Source organism: Polyodon spathula, chromosome 23, assembly GCF_017654505.1.
Source record: "Polyodon spathula isolate WHYD16114869_AA chromosome 23, ASM1765450v1, whole genome shotgun sequence".
Taxonomy (NCBI): Eukaryota; Metazoa; Chordata; class Actinopteri; order Acipenseriformes; family Polyodontidae; genus Polyodon; species Polyodon spathula.
In genome coordinates this window covers 11,519,340-11,541,567 of record NC_054556.1, presented here as the reverse complement: position 1 = coordinate 11,541,567, position 22,228 = coordinate 11,519,340, and the positions used below count along the sequence as shown (strand labels likewise).

General features: G+C 35.5%; 1 protein-coding gene across 1 annotated transcript; it reads right to left on the bottom strand.

Annotated features, from left to right (window-relative positions):
- Positions 1 to 7,784: 7,784 nt before the first annotated feature.
- Positions 7,785 to 21,976, bottom strand: LOC121298133 (thioredoxin reductase 1, cytoplasmic-like). Its single transcript, XM_041224999.1, has 16 exons — positions 21,654 to 21,976; positions 18,677 to 18,737; positions 16,835 to 16,944; positions 15,514 to 15,621; positions 15,113 to 15,185; positions 14,654 to 14,773; positions 14,353 to 14,495; positions 13,651 to 13,766; positions 12,740 to 12,965; positions 12,087 to 12,179; positions 11,656 to 11,732; positions 10,836 to 10,992; positions 9,824 to 9,931; positions 9,099 to 9,194; positions 8,724 to 8,858; positions 7,785 to 8,463 (listed from the first exon to the last, which is right to left on the bottom strand). The coding sequence occupies exons 1-16, from the start codon at positions 21,768 to 21,770 to the stop codon at positions 8,401 to 8,403; spliced, it is 1,803 nt and encodes a 600-aa protein (XP_041080933.1). The 5' UTR covers positions 21,771 to 21,976; the 3' UTR covers positions 7,785 to 8,400.
- Between the last annotated feature and the right edge of the window lie 252 nt (positions 21,977 to 22,228).

The following is a 22,228-nucleotide window of genomic DNA, read 5'->3' as shown; positions in this document are numbered from 1 at the left end:
AATTACAGTACTAATCCTGTCTAAAGGCACTGGCTGATGTACCAGATTATATAGGAGGAATTCTTACTTTCACTGAATAATCCTTTCCAAGGTCAAGTAGACACTAGATTTCTTGCAATAGATAATCTTTTTTTTTTTTAAACGCTGAACTGATAGTTTGGGAAAATAATTTCTCGCTTTACTGTGGAAAAGGTATAAAAGCACTGTTAACTGATGGTAACAAAATAAAAGCGCATTGGATAAAGGCAACTTCCAAATATATAATAAATAAATAAATAAATAAATATGAATAGGTAGTTGATGTTATAACATTCTCTAATTAAATGCAGCTGTAATTCATTTTGAGGGAGTATAGGTTAATCAAATTGACTCCTAGAAATGATCAGTAAAACTGGCCGTAGAATGCTACCAAGAAAGAGTTAACTACAGCTATACAGCAATGCAGTATACATTTTAGTGCAAGAGTGAAAAGGACACTTTAAACTATTCAATTGCAAGATGGCAAAGAGCTGTGTCATTGTGGGTTGTTATGTTGGTATTTTAGAAGTACGGTATCTGATAAAGGCAAAAAGTGAAGCCAAGCAAAAGACAAATTAATTAATGTACGCTTACTTGAGTCACTGCCAGAAAGACGATACCAGCTGGAACAGCCTTGGATATCTAATATGACCAATCTTTGATTTTTGCTGTTATATGTAACTGGCAAGCACAAAAAAGAGAACATAATTTGCACGGTATTTAAATATATCCTTTTAGTTCATTGATCCACACCTTGAAGATGCAGTACCTGATGTAAATATTTAAAAGGGTATCAAACTTTAAGAGCTATTGGTTGGTCAGACTTCTGTTTTTTAGTTGTAGAAAGAGAAGATGTGATATATATATATATATATATATATATAGATATATATATATATTATATATATAAAAACTTTTTTGAGGATCTGCTTAACTAAAATTAAGAAAAAAACATGGTGCTTATTAAGCATTGTTCATGAGGAGAGACAGTAAGCATTGTTCATGAGGAGAGACAGCCCTCAGCACTACTCTGTCGCTTCCCCCAGGGTACAAATTCCCAGTGCTCAAGTCAGCATTAACATCCCTCCAGCTCCCCATGGAAATAAACGTTTATTTTGTATCCATATACTGTATATGTTGTGTTTTTAAGTGTATAATTAATTTTACACAATGACCCAATTGAATCACTGAATCTCGCCATTTACACACACACGTATATATATATAGTATATATCTATTATATATATATATATATATATATATATATATATATATATATATATTGTATTGTAATGGCTAATTTGCTTGTGGAAACAGAACCACCAGGAAATACGAGCTGCACAGTTACGCTAATGAAAGGACACTAGAGAGGTATGATGATGACTCATCCTTCTTACCTCCCATTACATTAGTGCGATGATTGGGCTGATCGTACATCTTCATTAAACACAGGCCAAATGCAAGTGAATTAAAAGATTTAATCATGTTCTCCTGTGATCCCTGAGCCGTATTGAAATCAAGGCTGTGGTCTCCATTTTCCACTGTTCTCTCTGGACTAGATTACAATAATGAACATACATCAAACGACGGCAATTTTATCAAACCAGCTTAAAATCAACAGCAGGCGAAAACAGTGTCACTCAAACCAAGCTTCATTGGTCTTGTCAATTAAAAAATACAAACTAAGTAAAATAACTTCTTACCACTCCCCTATCTTTTAATGACATTCAGAATCATTTTTGATGGTTCTTGTTGCACTTACTCAGACATTGTGGGGTTTTTTTTAAGTTATTGTTAAGGTGCTCTGACTAGGAGTTCAGAAGCTGTTCTTTGGGTTTAATTGCCTGTTATCATAATGGTGTAGTCTAGATCAGCCAGTCTCTTTATATTGGTAACCTCAAGTGCAAGGTGATCCAAAGCAGCAGATCAAGAGCGTGCATTTTGACACATTTTGGACACATGTTAGAGATATCTACGACAGGCAACTGGAATGGAATACCAGCTCCTGAACTCAAGCGAAAGGAACTAATCATACACTTGAATGAAAAAACACATTAAGTAATTGCAGTAATCATAAAAAGGTAAAGGCAGTAAAATAGCTAAATAAGAGTAATTGATACAACAGCTTAATAAATCAAAACAGACTTAAAAAACAGTCCTTTCATACCTCATCATGAGTTGAAGCTTAGTGATAGAATCCATAACTGAAGGAAAATATTGATGCTACTAAATTGTGAATTGTGCTACACATACCTTTTCTCTTTGCTGATACTGTCTAAGTTGATGCTCCATTAAACAGCTGGTGGCAGTATCCATGATCGTTTTTTATTAGCTTATGTGTTTATTGTCAGTCTTCACTCATGACTACAAATGTCAGATGAATAGGTTCATTTCTGTTCTGAAAGGCACTGTCCCACCCCTTCATTTACAGTGCTAGCATCAAAATTTACACAGCTCTCATTTCAGTCCTTGGCAGGTATGATAAACCCACTAAATATCACCCATTCCATTAGCCCCAGAATATAACGACTGGAATTAAGAGTGATTTTCATCCTCTGTCTTATTCATTTCTGGGGTTTCGAATATTTGGGTGAATCTGGATTTTTATATGGCTCTCTTGACCAAAATACTGTGACTTTAAATAGGTAACGCAAGAGGAAATGCACAAAAGATTAATTCTCAAACTGAACACAGTTGGGATTCAAGGAAATGCATGTACATGGATTAGGGAGTGGTTAACATGTAGAAAACAGAAAGTACTGATTAGAGGAAAAACCTCAGAATGGAGTGTGGTAACCAGCGGTGTGCCACAGGGATCAGTATTAGGTCCTCTGCTATTCCTAATCTACATTAATGATTTAGATTCTGGTATAGTAAGCAAACTTGTTAAATTTGCAGATGACACAAAAGTAGGAGGAGTGGCAAACACTGTTGCAGCAGCAAAGGTCATTCAAAATGATATAGACAAGATTCAGAACTGGGCAGACACATGGCAAATTACATTTAATAGAGAAAAGTGTAAGGTACTGCACGCAGGAAATAAAAATGTACATTATAAATATCATATGGGAGATACTGAAATTGGAGAAGGAATCTATGAAAAAGACCTAGGAGTTTTTGTTGACTCAGAAATGTCTTCATCTAGACAATGTGGGGAAGCTATAAAAAAGGCTAACAAGATGCTCGGATACATTGTGAAAAGTGTTGAATTTAAATCAAGGGAAGTAATGTTAAAACTGTACAATGCACTAGTAAGACCTCATCTTGAATATTGTGTGCAGTTCTGGTCACCTCGCTATAAAAAAGATATTGCTGCTCTAGAAAGAGTGCAAAGAAGAGCAACCAGAATTATTCCAGGCTTAAAAGGCATGTCATATGCAGACAGGCTAAAAGAATTGAATCTGTTCAGTCTTGAACAAAAAAGACTACGTGGCGACCTAATTCAAGCATTCAAAATTCTAAAAGGTATTGACAGTGTCGACCCAAGGGACTTTTTCAGCCTGAAAAGAAACAAGGACCAGGGGTCACAAATGGAGTTTAGACAAAGGGACATTCAGAACAGAAAATAGGAGGCACTTTTTTACACAGCGAATTGTGAGGGTCTGGAATTAACTCCCCAGTAATGTTGTTGAAGCTGACACCCTGGGATCCTTCAAGAAGCTGCTTGATGAGATTTTGAGATCAATAAGCTACTAACAACCAAACGAGCAAGATGGGCCGAATGGCCTCCTCTCGTTTGTAAACTTTCTTATGTTTTTATGTTCTTATGTTATAGGTCATTAGCATATGAACGGCTGTACTTCTTGTTATACACTGTAGTACCTGGTATATTTAAGCATATCAGACTGTAAGTAATAACTAAACATCCTGGTAAATAATATGTTATGTTATATGCAGTAAAAATATCATTAAAATAAATGACCGAAACTTAAGCATGTAGGGTTCAGGAGGAGAAACACAACCCTTGTTTACTGCACTAAGTACTCCCACTGTAAGCGTGCTGGCCCCTGCAAGCTTCACTGTTGAGAAAGATACAGGATACACTACCATTAATAAATGAATAACATGTATACCTATTTCAGAATTAATATGATCTGTTTTTAAAGCAAATATAAAAATGTTGTGCACCAAAACTGTGGGATGAATTTTTGATTTTTTATATATATATATATAAACAAAGCTTTAAATATATATTACTCAGCAGAATATTAATTTAAGAAATCCTAATCATAATAATAATAATAAATAATAATAATAATAATAATAATAATAATAATAATAATAATAGCAGCTTTTGTAATGTTCAGTCACCACATATTAAGTTTGCTGGAGCATTATAAAAAATAAAAAATGAAAATCTCGAATCCACGTTTAACAAATGGTAACGTAAATTGTTTGCCCTGCACAACTGCAAACAAAGACATTCATAAATAAATAAACGTGAAGTTGACAGATGAAAGTCAGCAATGTCCATCAAAGTATTGTCTAAACAGAAACATATTGTATAATGTACATTTACACTTGACTTGAGTTTACATAACTGAATCTGAGTGCTAATAAAGCAGATTATTTTTTCAAGTATAATACAAGAATATATTATTGCAGTTGATGTTTCAAAAAATAAAATAATAATTAGCTATCTGTTAACTGAATATATTGTTTTAAATAATGGCTGATGTTTTTATTACTTGTAATTATCATATTTACTGATGCCATGATTCACCCCACCCCACCCCTTGTATGGTGCAGAGTTGAAATTAGTTGTGTGTCTATATATATATATATATATTATATATATATATATATATATATATATATATATATATATATATATATATATATATATATATATATATATATATATATATATATATATATATATGACACTCGCACTCACACACACACAAATATGAATTGTTATTGTCGATGAGATGCAATAGACAGTAAGTAGTCCCTCTTGGAGAATATTGATGTATCAGGCAGAAGTTAGTTCTTTTGTAGACTACCAACTGAGGAAAGAGCCTTCTATTTGGAAATTCTGCACTTCACTGTATTGGCATGTTACACCTTTATGAATGAGAGTCCACAGGAAAAGCTTCTAGTTGTCTCCCTTCCCTCCCTCCTACTGAAGTGATACAAACCACTGCAAAAACAAAGCACCACCGTGGTTTGACATAGTAGTAGATTTCCATATTACCAACAAAATGTCCTCAACTAATGTAAAAATTACTGATTTTTTTTTTTCCGTGTTGAAATAGTTAAAACTGAATAGAATTTAAATTGTCTTTGGCCACAGACTAAACAAGTTTGGTTACAGGTCTATTCAAACAAACAAATACATTCACACAATTGCAGGTTTTCCAGCTTTAATGGGCTCAAGATACCAATAAAACACTGTAGAAAGTACAGCTTTTTAAAACAAGGCATTCTTGTCAAACAAATACTTATTTTAAAAGATTTTTTTTTTTTTTTTCAAACATTCATAATTTACCTTGAGACAAGTTCTTGACAAAACAGAAACACAATGAAAACATGTTTATTTGAACATGTATACAAGGCCATGTCCACACAGCTATATTATTTATTAGCATTAACACATCATTTAGAAATATTAAACTACAGGCATCTAAACCATAGTTGTACTGACTTTTGATGAATCAACTGTAAATTATTTGGTAGAAACAGAAGAAATGCCATTCCTTATAATGACAAAAAACAGGAGTCAAACATATTACTATGTATGTATGGATAGATGTAAAAGGTAGTAAATCAACAGAAAATGGCTTAATGAAGAGAAAATAAGTGTATACAGCACCTGCAGGAGACAATTTAAGAACATCCTTATATGAAAAATGCCAAACTACATTCTAGTTCATATAAAGGCTGCTACCCACCAGATGCAATGCGACACAATGAATAGAAGCTATATTGTGAAATATCTTTCACACGATAGGAGACACCAGGTGAAGCGGGAGCAACACCAGGGCGACGAGATATAAATAGGATTGAATACTATTTTTTGAAATTTGTTGTGTTGTACAGTGAACTAATCAGAGAAAAGCTTCAATGTACATGGTCCAGCAGGGTGAAGCAGTAACAAGAATGAAAGAGGAAAAAACACTTGCTGTTGAAAAAAAAAAAAAAAAATACCCAGAGCTTTACGACAAAAGCCTTCACAATTAGAAAAGATAAAAGATTTGAAAAGACAATATATATGGGAGTCCATTTCGAAGGAACTGGATAAGCCTGATATGTAAGAAATAACCCACGACAGGATATGTGGCAAGACGATTCTTGCCGCACGCCCTGGGTACGTTGAGGCACAAGGCTGAGTGCCTTCAACCACCCAGGAGGTGCAGTAAGAACGGTCTTACCACACACCCTGGAGTGGGTTATTTCGCTTCTAAAATGGAAAAAAATTGGAAATAATTACACAAACTGGCTTAATAAAGAAATACATATATATATATATATATATATATATATATATATATATATATATATATATATATATATATATATATATATAATGTACCCTTCCTCTGAGAAAAAAATAGTCCCTGCGATTGTAAAATATAGTTTGTACTTCTTTTACTTGCCATAAACATTACACTGAACATTGGTATTTCTAGTAAAATTTTTCAAGATGAAGTTACATTTTTGAATTGAAAGCAGACTGATTTCCCACTTCTGAGGGAGGACGCAAGGAACAACCAAACACTGCACTGCCCTGGCACTCGAAGGAGGGGCTTCTGAGTTTTTTTGTAAGAAATTATCCTAGTCAGGCTTTGCGGTCTTCAAGAGAAGCTGACCAATAATTTCCAAGGCAGTTTTCACGTAATTTCCCTAGATTGTAAACTAGCATTACATAATATGTGCACTAAACGACTTCCTTGTCAGTTCTCAGTGCTGCAGTCCTTCTTGTCCGCGACGAGCACAAAATAATTCTATTCCGAACCAGACCTTGTTTAAAAGCCCAATGGTTGTGTCAGCAGAGAGCAGGAGAGATTTTAATTTTGTTTTAAATATGTTTGACATTGGAGGGTTGTGGTGAGATGTATCTGTTGTGTCGAATTTAAATATTGCATACTTGCTAGCAGTTTTATAAGGCGGTATTTAGTTTAATAAGTAGATGCAGCCGCTGCATACACAGTATATTGCATGCTGACTGAGACTTGCATGGCGATTTCTTAGATGGCTTTTGAATAGTGTTACTGCTACTGCTTGCCTCGGAATTCTTTGTTCTGTTCTCTGACTAAATAAATACCACAGTATATTTGCCAATTTTTCTGTAATTCTTAGTAAGAGATGGGGAAAAAAAAAAAGATTGTTGAGTGATTTAAATGCTGTTTCAATTGTATGTTGACATTTTTACCTAAAGAAACAGTTTAGATAATTGTTACTATTAAGGCATAGTAATATTAATAGATCAGACAAGTTTGTCTATGATGTCATAGCCATGTGGTAAGACAACAATCCCTAGGTCATGTGATCTTGTTCAGCCAATCACAGCACTTAATTTATCCAAGCCATTTTTATAAGCATGATTTATTGCCATATGTTAAAATACTGTCAGAGAAGACACTCAATTTCCACATCATGTTCACGAATATGTACTAGTCTTGATCATAGTTTTGTCAATAGCAATTCAACAGCTGTAGATCTGGCAGTTTTCAAACCTGTCGCATCAGGTGTTTGTCAATTCTGGTGTGTATGGTCATGTCGCTGCAAAAGTATCTTCTCATACAATGTAAAAAAAAAAAAACATTGCATCAGGTGTGTAGCAGCCTTAAGTGCTATTAAAACTGCACTGTATCTGCAGCGGGATGTTTGACAGTAACATGTAAAAAAACATTTTCTGCTTTTAAATCAGTAGGAATCAATAAGGTAGTGAGAATGAACTGGAACTGTTAAACTCCAAAATAAATTAAACACATGTCTTTCATTTCTACCAAAAAGACTAGATTTTTTTATTTAAAAAAAAAAATTGAAGGTCAAATCTTGTGCGACTGAAGGTCCCCTCAGAAGGAAGTTCAGATCTGATTGGACGTGAAGAATCCCAAATGCTGCTCAGAAGTCATCAGTCTTAGCCCACCACATTTTGGATTCCAGGCCAAGACGTCAAAAAGGCAATCTGTGCACTTCTAAGCATGCCAAGGGTCAAGGTTTATTAAGTTAACCCTGCTGTTTAACCCCCTGCCCTGCTAAAACACTTCTCCTCTTTAACTGACTTGGTGATCCTGCACAATCTGAAGTTGTCAATTTGTACTATTTGTTGCTTCCTGAAATTACCTGAGAATTCAAGTGCAGTTTAAAGTCAGCCACATGCCAGTGGAGAATTTGCAGATAGTGGGCAGATGTTAGACACAGCAGGGTTTAACCTCAGCAACCTTTTTGAGTGATGTCAGCACCTGACCGTTTGGTAATACCCAACGTGGTAAATATCTGCAACAGTAAAGGTCAGTGTTAGCATCACCATGGAAATCACTGTAGGGTAAATTTTTTTACAGATGCGTTAAATTAACTGGACTAACATTCAGAATTTAAATATTACTTATTTTACAGGTTTCATTACTTCACTAAATATGTACTTCAAGTGTACTTTAAGCCAGTATGTTAACACGGCTGTTTTCAACTTTGCCCTCAATCCGCTCATGCATACACCACTATCTTTCCTAATTCACAGATAAGACACAAGGCCCTACCTCTGCACAGGTCGGATGAATGCCAGTTGTGTTATCAAGCAATTCTTTGGTAAGTCCGCATTTCATTGCTACACCAAAGCCTTGTGTGACCTCACCAGCATTGGGACCAAGGTAATGGAATCCTACAACACGCTCCTGAAGAGAAACAGAAAAGTATTGAACAAAACCGAAGCAAATAAAAAGTTTCAAATGGTTAGTCCAACAGGTTTTGGCAGGCGATTTCTGCTGAATAAGCTGGCCATAGCTTAATGCATTCAACTCCTCAATAAGATGGTTCCTGCTTCCCTCACCAAGATGCATTGTTACTAAACTTTGCAATCAGATCTTGAGGCATCCCATTCAAAAACTTTAACATGTATTTACTTAAGTACTTACATTGTCCAATTTGTTGCAGACAATCTTGGAATAACATTTGTTATTGTCCCTGCTGGGGACTGTGCATTCCAGGGGCCAAAACAAGCTGTGGTACACCTTAACGTAAATGAACAAAAATGGGCATTTGAAACCAAGGATACAAAAACAATAGCACATAATACTGTGGGTGAACATGTATTAGTCATGTACCCCAGATAGCTGCATTTTGTATTTTTATAACAAAAAAAAAAACCACAAGAACCAAATGATTTTCAGCTCCTAGAATAAAAGTTGTTACTTAGCAGGTGGTAAGAAACTGATTTCAGGGGCACATATAACAATCAATTATTGTATGTAATTTTACAGTAATATAAAGGCTTTGTTGTTTCAGCTAAGTTATAAAATCAATTATATCTATTATAATGCTACAATCGTAAACATTCTTATTTAAGTTCTAGTGAAATACTGTATTTCTATTTCATAACAAAAAAGTGTGCATTTAAAAAATATCACACTAATTGTTTTGAAAACTGTCCAAATTGCTTATTTGAGGCAGAAGAATGAAAAATCTGCAACACACACAATTAACATGGGAATTGCCAAAATAAAGGGGCAGCTGCGTGGTTAAGGGTACAGAAGATGGTAAATCCAGCATGGCAAGGATGTGCAAGCAGCATTTAGTCCCCCCATCCCCACACCATTCGTGTTAATTAAAAAGCCTTATTTTTTGCCTTGGAAGTCCTTACCTCAATATTTTCTGCTCCATACAATTCAATGGCTTTTTCTTCTGCTAATCCACAGCACCCATATTCCAAAGGGGTAAAGACGGTAGTTGGAACATTGATGTAATCACACTAAATTTAGAAACAAGGTAATTAAAATCCGTTGTCCCATAGTTCTAAAACTAGAGTAAATTATTCCCAAATTAAAGGCAGCAAGGCCAATTTGTGTCAATGAAACTTACAGATATGCAAAGTCACTAACCAGTTCATGAACAAGTGGGAGCTGCAGAATAAACTAAATCTGGTAGAACTACTCATATTGTGGTCATACGTTATTAGTCAGCTCAGTCATGGAATGGCTACACTGTGTAAAGGGCCAGCCATACCAAACTCTTCCACTGTTATTTGCCAAGTTTATTGCTCTGTGGATTATACATTTCCCCTTGGCACACCTAGGAACTAGTCAAGAGGAAGATGCACATAAAGAGATACAAATCATATATACTTATCTAGATCTTACTTTAGGGGCCATACAAAATGAAATTGACTCTTCCTACAAAAAGGTACTAAAGCCACCAGATATGTCATTGTCACAGTTCACAATATTTTACTTTTGGTTGACAAAAAGGATCCGCTTATGGATAATCCAAAATGATCACCAATTACACTAAGCGTAATTCGGGGGGGGGGGGGGGTTAGTTATGATATAGTTAGTTACAATATAGTTACTCTTAATTTGAGAGTTACTATATTTTGAGTTACTATAATTAAAAAGATGTCATTCACTGGCAAGTTGAGATCATCTTTGATAAATATCATAGCACACTTTACATTGCTGTAGACTGAAGTTAACAATTATTTTATTTCATTACACAAGCAAAAAGCTTAGTTTATTAGAAACTGCTGAACATGAATCTCTCCCTTTACAGAATAAACAGCGACCATCACAAATGGCAATTTAAAAGCTACACTAACAGAAAACAATTACAAAGCACTATGATTGTGGTCTTCAATCAAGCTGTGTAAAGACATTCACCTTTAAAGAGCTGCCGTCAAATAGCCTTCTTGCCAGAAGCTTTCCGGCCTGAATGGCAACAGGGGTAAGCTCCCACTTTCCTTCAAGGATATCCCCAATTGCGTAAATGTACGGTACATTGGTCTGTTCCTCATCATTTACTGGAACTTTACCATTCCTAAGGAAACAAATGCATATCTAAAAATGTAACACTTAAATATTTAAAAACTTTTGAACAAAAGGATACTTGAACCAAACAAAAAAGTTATTGGAACTGCAGTCATTTCCATTCTGACCAGGTATTGGCTTTCTGATTATGCAGCACAAAGAGAAGTATGTAGAGCAAATAACAGGTCATGCACTGTTCTGTTTACCTTACAATAGTGCAAATGTTGATAGCAAAAGGAAAATATTTTACCTTGGTAGGCAGAAAAGAAAGTAGAGACCGCTCAGATAGAATGGTTTGTTTAAGATTAGAGTATTCAGTATTTAACATTTATGTAATCAGTATTAGCGTGCTTGCAAGTAAGTCCAGCCAAGTATACATTTATTGTTAATGTAAAAAAAAAAAAAAAAAAAAAAGTTAGTACCCAGGTCTTGTGGTGTATGAATTATCACTACTTTGGTTATCTCTGTACTTCAAGCCCAGATAACATCAGCTGAACTGTATTAGTTTCAAGTTTCAGAATACATTAATGTTTAGCCAGTCATTAACCAAGCAATCTCTGTCAAGCTGCAGGCAGTAAATTCTGCTGAATCACAATTAGAAGCAGATTTCCCTCAAAGGAACACAGAGAAAAAGAAATCCTGTTTAAGAGAAACACATGGAAATGAAACTTACTTTTTATTGATTTCAACACCAACTTTGTCTAGACCTATTTTTCCAGTACACGCATCACGACCAACAGCTATCAAGACCTATAAGAAAATAAGATGTTCCATAAAAAGCGAATACCAAATAACTACCAAGCTGTACCTTATACCAGGTGTGTATTACTGCTAGTCAATGCTTAGATTTGAATTGATTCTACAGCTGTATCAGAACATTTACTCACACTGCAAAATAAGATGAACACAAAAAATATACTGCACCCCCAGCTAGACTACTTCAGTGATATATACAGATTACAGTCAGTGTAGTAGGCTGATAAAAACCAATTACCACAGCAATTATTAGATTACTGTTCTACAGAAAAAATGTACTTTAACAGATGATTTACCAGAACCATGTCTTGTTGGTCTAAAACACGAAAGAAGAAAGCATATGCTTACAGTGTTATACTCCCCCTCAATCATTTCACCACTTTCTGTTGACTCTGCAGTCACTTTCAGCTTTCCAGGGATTCCTTCCTCCAACTGTTCAATCTACTCCAAACAATAAGAGGTTCAAAGTTAGCTCCAAATCTATTTTGCACGACTTGCAAGTCGACACATTACGATATTTTAGTAGTACCGAGGTTGAGCCTGAATGTTTTGTTGCGTGTGGTTTTGCTGCTGTTTGAGATCTATTTCTCAATGAAGCCATTTCACTCGCACTTAATTATACTGTGATCCACATGGACAGCAAGGATATAAAATCTTACATTAAAAAAAAAAAAAAAAAAAAATCAGATTCTAGCTGTATCTAGAGGATCGGCTATGGCCCAACTAGCCACGAGAGAAGTCGAAGAGATCAGGCTAACCAGTAAAAAATAAATTCTATATTTAAAATTAGACCACGGCACATTTGATTTATTCACAGCTTCTACTGAGTTGCTTTATGCCTTTTTGTATGCGTTTTTTTCACTTTAAATTGGGACTATGCTGTGTCATTTTGCAATCTGCAGTGATCCGATGGTACTTCAATACAAAACCAAAACTAAATTTGTAAATTAAAAAAACAGACTACAACCCCCTCATTACGAATTTAAAAAAAGCACCCTAACCTTTGTAGGTACAAATTTCCTGATAAACTTAACACCATGATCTTCCATGTAAGTTCCAGCTCTTTCTGCCATCTCCTGGTCAAATCCTCTGAGAAGGATGGAACGCACCATTACAGTGACATCCAAACCAATTCCAGCAAGAAAACCTGCGCATTCTAGGGCGACGTAGGACGCTCCAATCACTAGCGTCTTTCCAGGACAGTAGGGTAGAGAGAACAAGTCATCACTGCAAACAGAAACCAGAAACAAATTAAATCAAGAACGTGCTCTTCCGTATACCAAAACTCCAGTATTTTAATTCATACCAAATCTCACCACAAGCATACTAATTAACCAGACCTGCTTGTCATTAAAATGTCACTCATGTCTCTGCAAGATGAACTACTACAGAACCCTTCAACTGCAAGATTGTGCCTGTGAAGGCTCTGCTCGGCCAGGTCACTAGGAGGCCGGGACTTCGGGAGCAACAGCAGTAGGTTGATTTAAGGAATGTTAATCCCAAACAGTATACAGAGGGTTTGTGTAATTGCAATAGGTTGCTGGAGCAGGATGTCTCTTAATGAGGCTATCGTTCGCCTTGTGTGGTAAACTGTTTTTTTTCTTTATTAAATCTGACACTAAGTCTATCGTTGCTGGTACCCTAGTGGCAGCAAGTGTGTGTTTATTAAATCTGCGCACCTTTGCAGTGTGTTAACACCCAATGCTCTGTGTCTGCCTCATTATTATTCAGTGACAATCCACACAGGTAGTAAATCCCCATTACCTGCTTTCATTGTACATCTAGTACAGTACGATATAGCCCTTTTTTTTTTTTTTTAACCCCAAGGTTTTAATCTTCCTTATACTTTTGGTTTACAACCGCTACTAAAATACATCATTACCAACTTGCAATAAGCAAAAATGTACTTCACCTGGTAATGCAGTACTCTTTATCTCCTGGAATGCCCAAATATCTGGGTCGTTCTCCTGTTGCCAGTACAAACGTAGCTGCCGTGTGGAAAGTCTCTTTGCCTCGTTTGTTTGTTGCCTGAAAAAAACACCTCTAGTTAACTAGATACTATTGACTCTGAATATACTAAATTACACAGAATACACACAATTCACAACATTCTAGTTCACAATTGCAAGATACAATTTGAAAGTTTGGTTATTTTATCTCAGTGCACCATTGACGCCTTATGTAATGTTAGCAAAGGTCTTCCTGTTATTTGTCAGTCTACCTTGTGGAGTAGCAGTTCTGTTAAAAATAAATAAAAAAAACTGGGGTCACAGAAAATTGATTATCTTATGTTTTGAAAGCAGATCCTTACAAAATAACCAAACTTTATTGGCGGTATTGATTACATATACTGCACAAGGCTCGAACTTTTTTTTCTTCTTACTGCAATCACCCTAATCTTTATGGTTTTAACACCCAACGTACTCCGCAGCAAGATGATACAGGAAGCTTATCAAACTGTCCAAAAACTAAATAGAACAACTCTCAAGATTACTCTCATGCCTATTACCTGCTAGTCTTGCTCCGCTTTCATGAAGACAGATCAACATCTGCATTACTGTAAACTGTTAATTGCTGCAGAAACATTTCGTCTTAACGTTTATAAAATTGTTACCTTTATCTTATGTGGTCCCACAAACTCAGCATAAGAGTTCATATATGTTACATTCTTGTCTCTTAAATCTACTCGGTAACCCCAGTTCAAGGAGCCAATGTAATTTGAGATAGATTCTACCATCGTCTGCCAATTGTGCTTCACTGAAATAAACAAAGAAAACATCAGCATATGGGTTCTACTTTTAAGAAAGTGCAAAATCTGAGAATTATAAACCAACTGTGTAAAACTAGTCAATACAATAATTTAACACTTCCTTGCTGTAATGTGTTTTTACCCATTTGACTACAAACCCACTCACCTTTTTCTTCATATTCCCAGCCAAAATTACGAGAGTCTTTAAGTGCTGTTCCCAGAAGTGCAGCCTGGTGCATCAACTTCTTAGGAATACAGCCGACGTTCACACATGTACCACCCAATCCTGTTGTAAAATAAACAAACATTGATAAGAAGTCCCATGCATTAATGCTCAAGACTTTAGATTTATCAAAACAGAAATTGCACTTGTCACTGGACATGAATCATTGCCTAAAAGCATATAGTCTTTAATTATATTATCTTCTTTCTGTTGCAGTAATTCATTTTTTTTTTTTTTTTTTTTAAATATCAATTCTCTATATACAAGGCCTGGAGGATAAAGCACCAAACATAACACAGGCACGCAATGGAACTAATTTAAACACAGAAAAGAGATTTTTTAAATAGGGTTAATGTAGCTTTGGCATGCTTTTCAATTAAGTGAAAAAATAATAATTCTTACCCCAAGTCGTTCCTTTTGGTGTGGGCACAACATAATCAAGCACCAAGACTTTCTTTCCCAATGTTGCTGCTGCCTATAAAAACAACAGAAACCCAAGGTGAGGCCAAGACAATGCAAACAGTGATTTCAAAATAAGGCACAAATCTTATCCTTTTGTTGTTGTTCATGATAGCGTGTTTAATTCTAAAAAATTCTGGTACACATTGTAAAGCTAAATAGAATTAAATAGAATCAGTGCGCATGAAGTGATTGCCAGCTACTATCATGATATGATCATAATGTTGTTGTACAAGCAAGTTTACAACCAGCATGATATGTTTATACAAAATAAAATGAAAGCCCTGCAACTGTAGTTCTGAAGGTTTTTTTTTTTTTTTTAAATGTTGTCTTACACTCCATACCTTAGAACAAGCAAGACCTCCAGAGCCTCCTCCAATGACAATGAGGTCATACTCGTAGGTTTCATTGGGTCCATCCAACAGTTTCTGCAACATGCCATCCTTGTGAGCCTATGGATATAAAGACTGGTAAAGACACTATTTTTTTGGGATTGCATAGTATGGAAAATATTCCTAATAAAGTACTTTTTCTACATATTTTGTCCGTAATAAAAAAAATTGTTAAAAGTAGTCTTAAACGGAGCAACATTTTACTTTTTTTAAGCAAAGAACGCATTTACAAAATCAACAGGAATAAAATGGTGTGTATTTGAAGAGAATTGCATAGTCACAGTACTTAAAAAAAAAAAAAAAAAAAAAAAAAAAAAAGTTTAAATGTGGTTAGTTTTGATATGCATTAGAAAATAGTGTATCATCTATAACAAGCTGAAAAACAGAACTTGTTCAGATTACTATCTGATGCTTCTTGAACAGAAAAGAAACGCATAGCTTTTTGTAGCAAGGAGAAATGCATCTGTGTAAAATGCAGAGTTGTAAAACCACCGATAGCAAATGCAAATTTAAAATTAAGCTTCAAACTCAAATGATGCAAAAACTAAGATGAACAAAACAGTTTCTGCAGATTGATATTTCAGATAAATCTGTTCTGTGGTGTTCTACACATGTAACAGCTATTTTTAGAAAGCACTTGCTGCACACAACTCAATAGCTCAACATTAGGAATAACCATTTATTTGTCATACTCTTGCAATGGTCTTGAGTAATAATTGCAATATTTCAAGATATGCCATTGAGTGGAAAGGTCACAAATCTATTTGGGATCTTTTCATTAGTTTTATTTTAGATCTCCATACAATTTGTTTTAAAGAAATCTCCAATGAGCAAATGAAAAAGATAAACATGCTGAATCCACCAGCATAGTTATTATTTTCTCCTATTTCCATTAAACAAAAGCATTGGAAAAACACATGTAGTACCCTAGCCTCCACTGGGCCTTCAACCCTGTATGCATGGGATCATCAACAGGCAACACCTAGACATCTTAACTGCTGCATCCTGGTACCGTTGCTGCTGTAGGTCATGTGGTTTGATTGCCGCATTTCATTGAATATTTCAAATTGAAGTATAAAATTCAAGCAAAGAACCAAAAGATTGTGTGGCGTACAGGTAAAATGTAGCAAGTGTTAAAACCTTGGTTAGAACTGCTATACAGAAAAACTTAGTAAATCTTGCCCTGTATGTCAATGAGAGCATAAACTACAGATAATGGCCCTGGGTTTAAAGGTTTTGATCTTGATTGGAAGGTGAAATATTGAGCTGTTACCTGTAAGGTCTTGTCACATCCCCCTACATGTGTTTTATTCACAAACACATTTGGGACTGTTTTTTGGCCGGTTATTTCCAACAGTATATCCTGAAAGTTTGATCCCTCATCTGAAGATAAAGCAGAAACAAAAGGTTTAAGTGGCTTTTGTCTGTTACACAATATTTTGCAACCCTATTATTGCAAAACATTGAGAGAGGGTTAGAATGAAGAAATAAATGAAAGTTGTGGATAGATTTCTCACATGGAAACTCATTTTTTCAGTGCATTTTTGCTCAGAGCTTTTACGTTACTATTGTAAAAACATCACTTCACTAATTTCTATGTACAAGTGGACACCACATTAACTAGAAGAAAAAAAAAAGAAGGTGTAGTGCCCATTATGATTCAAAACAAGTATATATTCATGAGGTTATAAATTCCCTTTAAAATCTTACCAGCATAACAAACAGAGAAAAGGCAATACATGACTGCACCCAATGTATAAGGAAGCTGTCTGGATGCCATTTAAATTGATATGCTAAAGTTCCGCTTGTTTCAATTAAAATGTGGTATGAAGCAATATGTATAAAAATCTTTATTTAAAAACTCGCCACACAGGCTCACTTGTTTTGACATGCACTTGACATGATACAAAATAAATCTAAACAAAACAAATACCTAGCTCCTTGGGAGCACTAACTAAACATTCGTCAGGAACCTACTCTAAATAAGCCGGACAGCTAAGCTGTTTACTGGTTGAAAACAAAAAGGCTTCACATAGTACCTTTTTTTGTATGACTGAAAACACCATCAAATCAGGCGCTCCACACACAGCAGCAGCAGCCTCAAAGACACTGCTTTCTTTAAATACCCTGCACTTGGCTCTAATTTACAATAATGGCTAGGTGCAGAAGTAATTAGCAATAAAACAATGAAAATACACGTTTTTAGGCAGGGATTGTGTGACACATACATACATATACATATATAACAATATTATGCAACAGTGTTGAACATACAATACAACATTCAGTTTATAATACCATGCTGTGATATTCCATACTAGGCAAAACTACCATTTAATCTGATATACAGGCTGTTCCTTTCAGTAGCTGATTCTGTTCTCTCTAAACAGCTGTTACAGGAGAGACTGAAGGAAGCCAAGTTTCCTGTGAATGATTCAGCTGTTTTCTTGTTACCCATGGCAAGGCTGGGTGTACTCAAATGAAACACATTAATATTGCATTGCAATGCTAGAGACCAACCTTTCACTAAAGGAATAATACAGACTTAAATACACTCAGACACATATAAAAATTATGTTTGTGCCATTGTAAGATTGTCTTTACAAAGCAATAACAAATCATTTATCAAATTCTTGAAATAGTAGATCAAATAATATTTTGCAGAATATTCCAACAAACACTGCTTGAAATGTAATTAGTGGCTAAAATTAAAGAATATTCATGTACATTTTTCAAAAATATCTAAAGAATAATAAATTTATTCCAACAATTATTTTAAGTAAACTAGGTTTAGTATTCATGGAACTTCTCTGCTGTGCCTGTCACACTGTAGCCTTGAATTTACACAAATTTATCAGATGCCGATTGAGATTTCAAATTTGAATTATATATAATTCAATACACAATTGACTTTTTTTTAATCTTTATATTCAACTGTTAATCCTACCAAGTACTTATTTACAAACAATTAAACTAGAGAGACATCCTCATGGATGTGCACTGGTTTCACACTTTACCACACCTGAGCCACTAAGCATAAATCTATAACAGCACACACCTTAAATCCCAGCTAGTAGTTCTGCATTTTAATAATGCAACTTATTTTACTACTTACCTATTAAATCAAGCTCCACAGCATGAACAGGAACATTTAGCTCTTTGAAAAGGTCTTTTACCTGTAAGAATCAAAGACACCAGGTATCACTAAAGTGTCAAAACTTTAAAGCACTTTAAGCATTTCATTCTTAAGTAAAAATGTACTGTATCCTACAAAATATTTTTCTAAACAATATCCACCCCATGTTCGCTTTATAATCCCCTAAAGGAAACACAATTACAATCTACAATAAGCTTAAGAAATTAATGGTAAACCCAAGTGGTTGAAGAAGAGATAAATTAATTGTGTTGATGTTTGAAGTTTAATTATCCTTCCTACACTGCAATAGTTATATTTACTGGACATCGAAACATAAACCGTTGTGTCCGCCCACACTGAAATATGGACTTGTTTTCTACAAGCAACATATTTCCTTCTAATACTATAGAGAACCTCGGTTCCCGCAGGCAGGCTCATCGCACAGGGTGAGGCAAACCACACACAGGCGGAGGGCGGGGTGAACCCGGGACCTCTCGCCCTCCAGCATAGCACCGATACCACTGTACAAAAGAGCCGGCTCCTTTGCAAGGAGCATATATCGGGCTTATGTCTTTGTATGTGATTACGTTACCTACCAGCCCTGCTGCTGCCTTCCCCCGTGCACGCTACAATAAAGTGCATCAGGTTATGTTAATTACTCTTCACTGTACTTTTAATCATTGCAATTTTACTGGTGGTGCTATTATAGTGACATCACACTCTAGCCTAGTCATCAACCTAAATTTATACTGCATTCAGCTGCATCAAGATTCTACATTCTCCACTTCCATCAACATTTTTGGAACCTTAACCTGCCCATTAGATTGATGTTCTACAGGGTGTCAGTAACAACCAAGCAGGAAGTGCATATGCAAAATGGATATAATAATAATAATAATAATAATAATAATAATAATAATAATAATAATAATATTTATTTATTTTTACATAGCGCCTTTCATAGTGGCTCACCACCACAAAGCGCTTTACAAGATAGGAGACTAGGGTGTGTGAACTATGCATCAGCTGCAGTCACTCACAACAACGTCTCATCCTAAAGAGGGAGCACAAACAGGTTAAGTGACCTGCTCAGGGTCACAATATATATCAAGTTTAAACTATCAAAATCATAACCACATTGTGAAACAGGTCTGTGATAAGGTGTTCTCCACCAAATCACGTATTCGTAATCTCTTTATATGATACTACACCCTAGTTAAGAAATTGTCTGCGTCACTGTGATACGACAAAACAAAACTACAGCATTGTTACACAATACTATAGGTGTGGTACAAACTTTAGATTTAGGCAACAACAACAAAATATTCCGGATATTTTTTAACTATATTTGTTATTAGTGTGTGCTCAGATAGTTTGGTCCACACTTGGTATGGTTCGGTACGTCTGGTGTTAAGTCTGAATAACGAAGTCCACTTTGGAAACAAACCGCAGTGAGTCCACCTAGAGGTGACAGCGAGTTTGGTTCGCTTCCTACACGTCAATGTGCACAACTGTTGAACTCGATCCCTTTGCACATATGAAATGAACTATACAAGGTAACCTGACTAGGAAGTGAATATATACGCGTAGTTTAGTTCATATTCTGAGAACACATGTAGGGGGAAAAAAAAAAGAAAAAAGTCTTTAGTGTTACCAGACATCCCGGAAAAACTGGGATTGCTATCATTTTCAGCCTTCATTTATTTGTCCTGATCGGAAACAGTTAAATTGTGCGTTAATCGTCCCGGTTTCGATATTGTATTATTATTATTATTATTACTTTAAGTACAAAACTGTAGCAGTGGAATCTGCAAGTTAGTATCTAACTGATTAGATTGCGTTAGCGCCATTAAAACACAAAATAAACAATCGTATAGATTATTTGTTTAAACATTCTGATTATGTCTATATCATATGTTTAAATGGCAATATCTGATTTTTATCTGGCTTTTTGTACATTTAACATGTGTCGACTAGAATGACAACAAAGAAAATAATTAATGTTATGATCTGCAATAAATTCACCTGATGTTTAATTTTTAAACTATTATTGTGTTATTATATACTGTTATTTCAACAACTTAACAGTTGCTAATTGAGAAATGAAACAAAAGTCCCAGTTTTCCACTTTGGAAATCTGGACAAATGTGAGAAACTGAAGCTCTGAGAGAAATTTGGTCAGGACACCAAAATCCAAGCCAAACTGAAGAAAACACAAAAATAGTAAAATATATTCAATCTTTTCTCCAATTTGTTTAATGCGGACAGTAGGAGAATTTTACAAAACTGCATTTATTCTCCTACTGCAGGCATTCAATAAATGTACTAATTAAATGAGCTACTTCCCCAGAGCTTTCTTCCGTGGTAATTTGCAAAAAACTCGAACATGCGCTTGTGGCAGGGCAGGAGCCTGTGTTTCTATAGCAATTGTTACAGCTGTGTATAATGGTATTTACAACAGGATTCATTTATCCGACTTTTTACAATATTAGTCCTTATTACTCTGGTCCCACAGCAGTTGGATACGCAATGGACTAGTCAGGTAGTTAGTTTACCATAACATCCTTGCAACAGTTAACTACCTGTGTTGCTTGGCAGCAAAGTATCCGATAAGACCGGCTTCCCTCAATATAATTTATTTTTACAACTAGAATTTCACACTGTAAATTAACTATAACAGCACTGTCCGACCAAATTCGTAAACAGTCTACATATTTAGACGGGTTATAGTGTAACTGACACTAAGTCAATACCTATATTTCTGGAATTATGCTGTAGGCTAGCTAGACTGAGCCGATAGTCAAAAAAGCAACATAGCCTAACTGTACTGACATTTCCTTCAGACCAGCCCTCCTAATCGCTGGGAATTCAGTCAGGACAGCAGTTACTTGCATGATCTAACTGAGATAAGAGCGCCCAAGGAAAGTAATACACGGTAAGAAAAAAAAAGGCTTACCTTAACACAAAATGGACAGTAGCTTTTGCTGAAGACCACGACCTGGTTCGACTCGATCAATGCCTGGATCTGGGTTTTCAACTCATCCCGCCCCGAACCGCATCCCGTCGGAGGCATGGTGGTGTGTTCTCACTCCGGTTTTTAACTAAAACGCGACACAGAACCGACAGTAAGTTGAAAACCAAATAGGTGACAGACTGAAAACTGTCGGTATGTCTGAAACGGAGCGACCGGTGTTTTTCTTAGCAAACCCCACTCATCTGTACTAGCGCCACATTCATCACCAGCCAGCAACAACCCCGCGAAATGCTCTCTACAGTCTCACGGCGCAGAACGTCTAGAGAGCGGGTCCTGGGGCACCAGAGAACTGCCTGAAAATATTATCTATTAAATGTCTCGTTCATCTTTTAATAAAACGTATAATAGATTGTTGAGTACATTGTTAATATACTGGTTATGTATACAGTTTTAATTTAGGAATGGTATACATTAAAGATTCACAGGCACCTTGGAAGACTACCCTCTGCGTATTAAGAAATGCGCAGAATAATCTTTCGTCTGCCAGTTTTTTTTTT

What these genes read in the sequence shown, in the direction of transcription:
- LOC121298133 (XM_041224999.1), bottom strand. Translation starts at nt 21,770, where the DNA reads ATGCCTCCGACGGGATGCGGTTCGGGGCGGGATGAGTTGAAAACCCAG. An exon ending in GGTGTTGAAATCAATAAAAA is followed by an intron (nt 10,993 to 11,655) that starts GTAAGTTTCATT and finishes TTGTTTCCTTAG; the next exon opens with GAATGGTAAAGTTCCAGTAA. An exon ending in TTCATCCGACCTGTGCAGAG is followed by an intron (nt 8,464 to 8,723) that starts GTAGGGCCTTGT and finishes TTACTGTTGCAG; the next exon opens with ATATTTACCACGTTGGGTAT.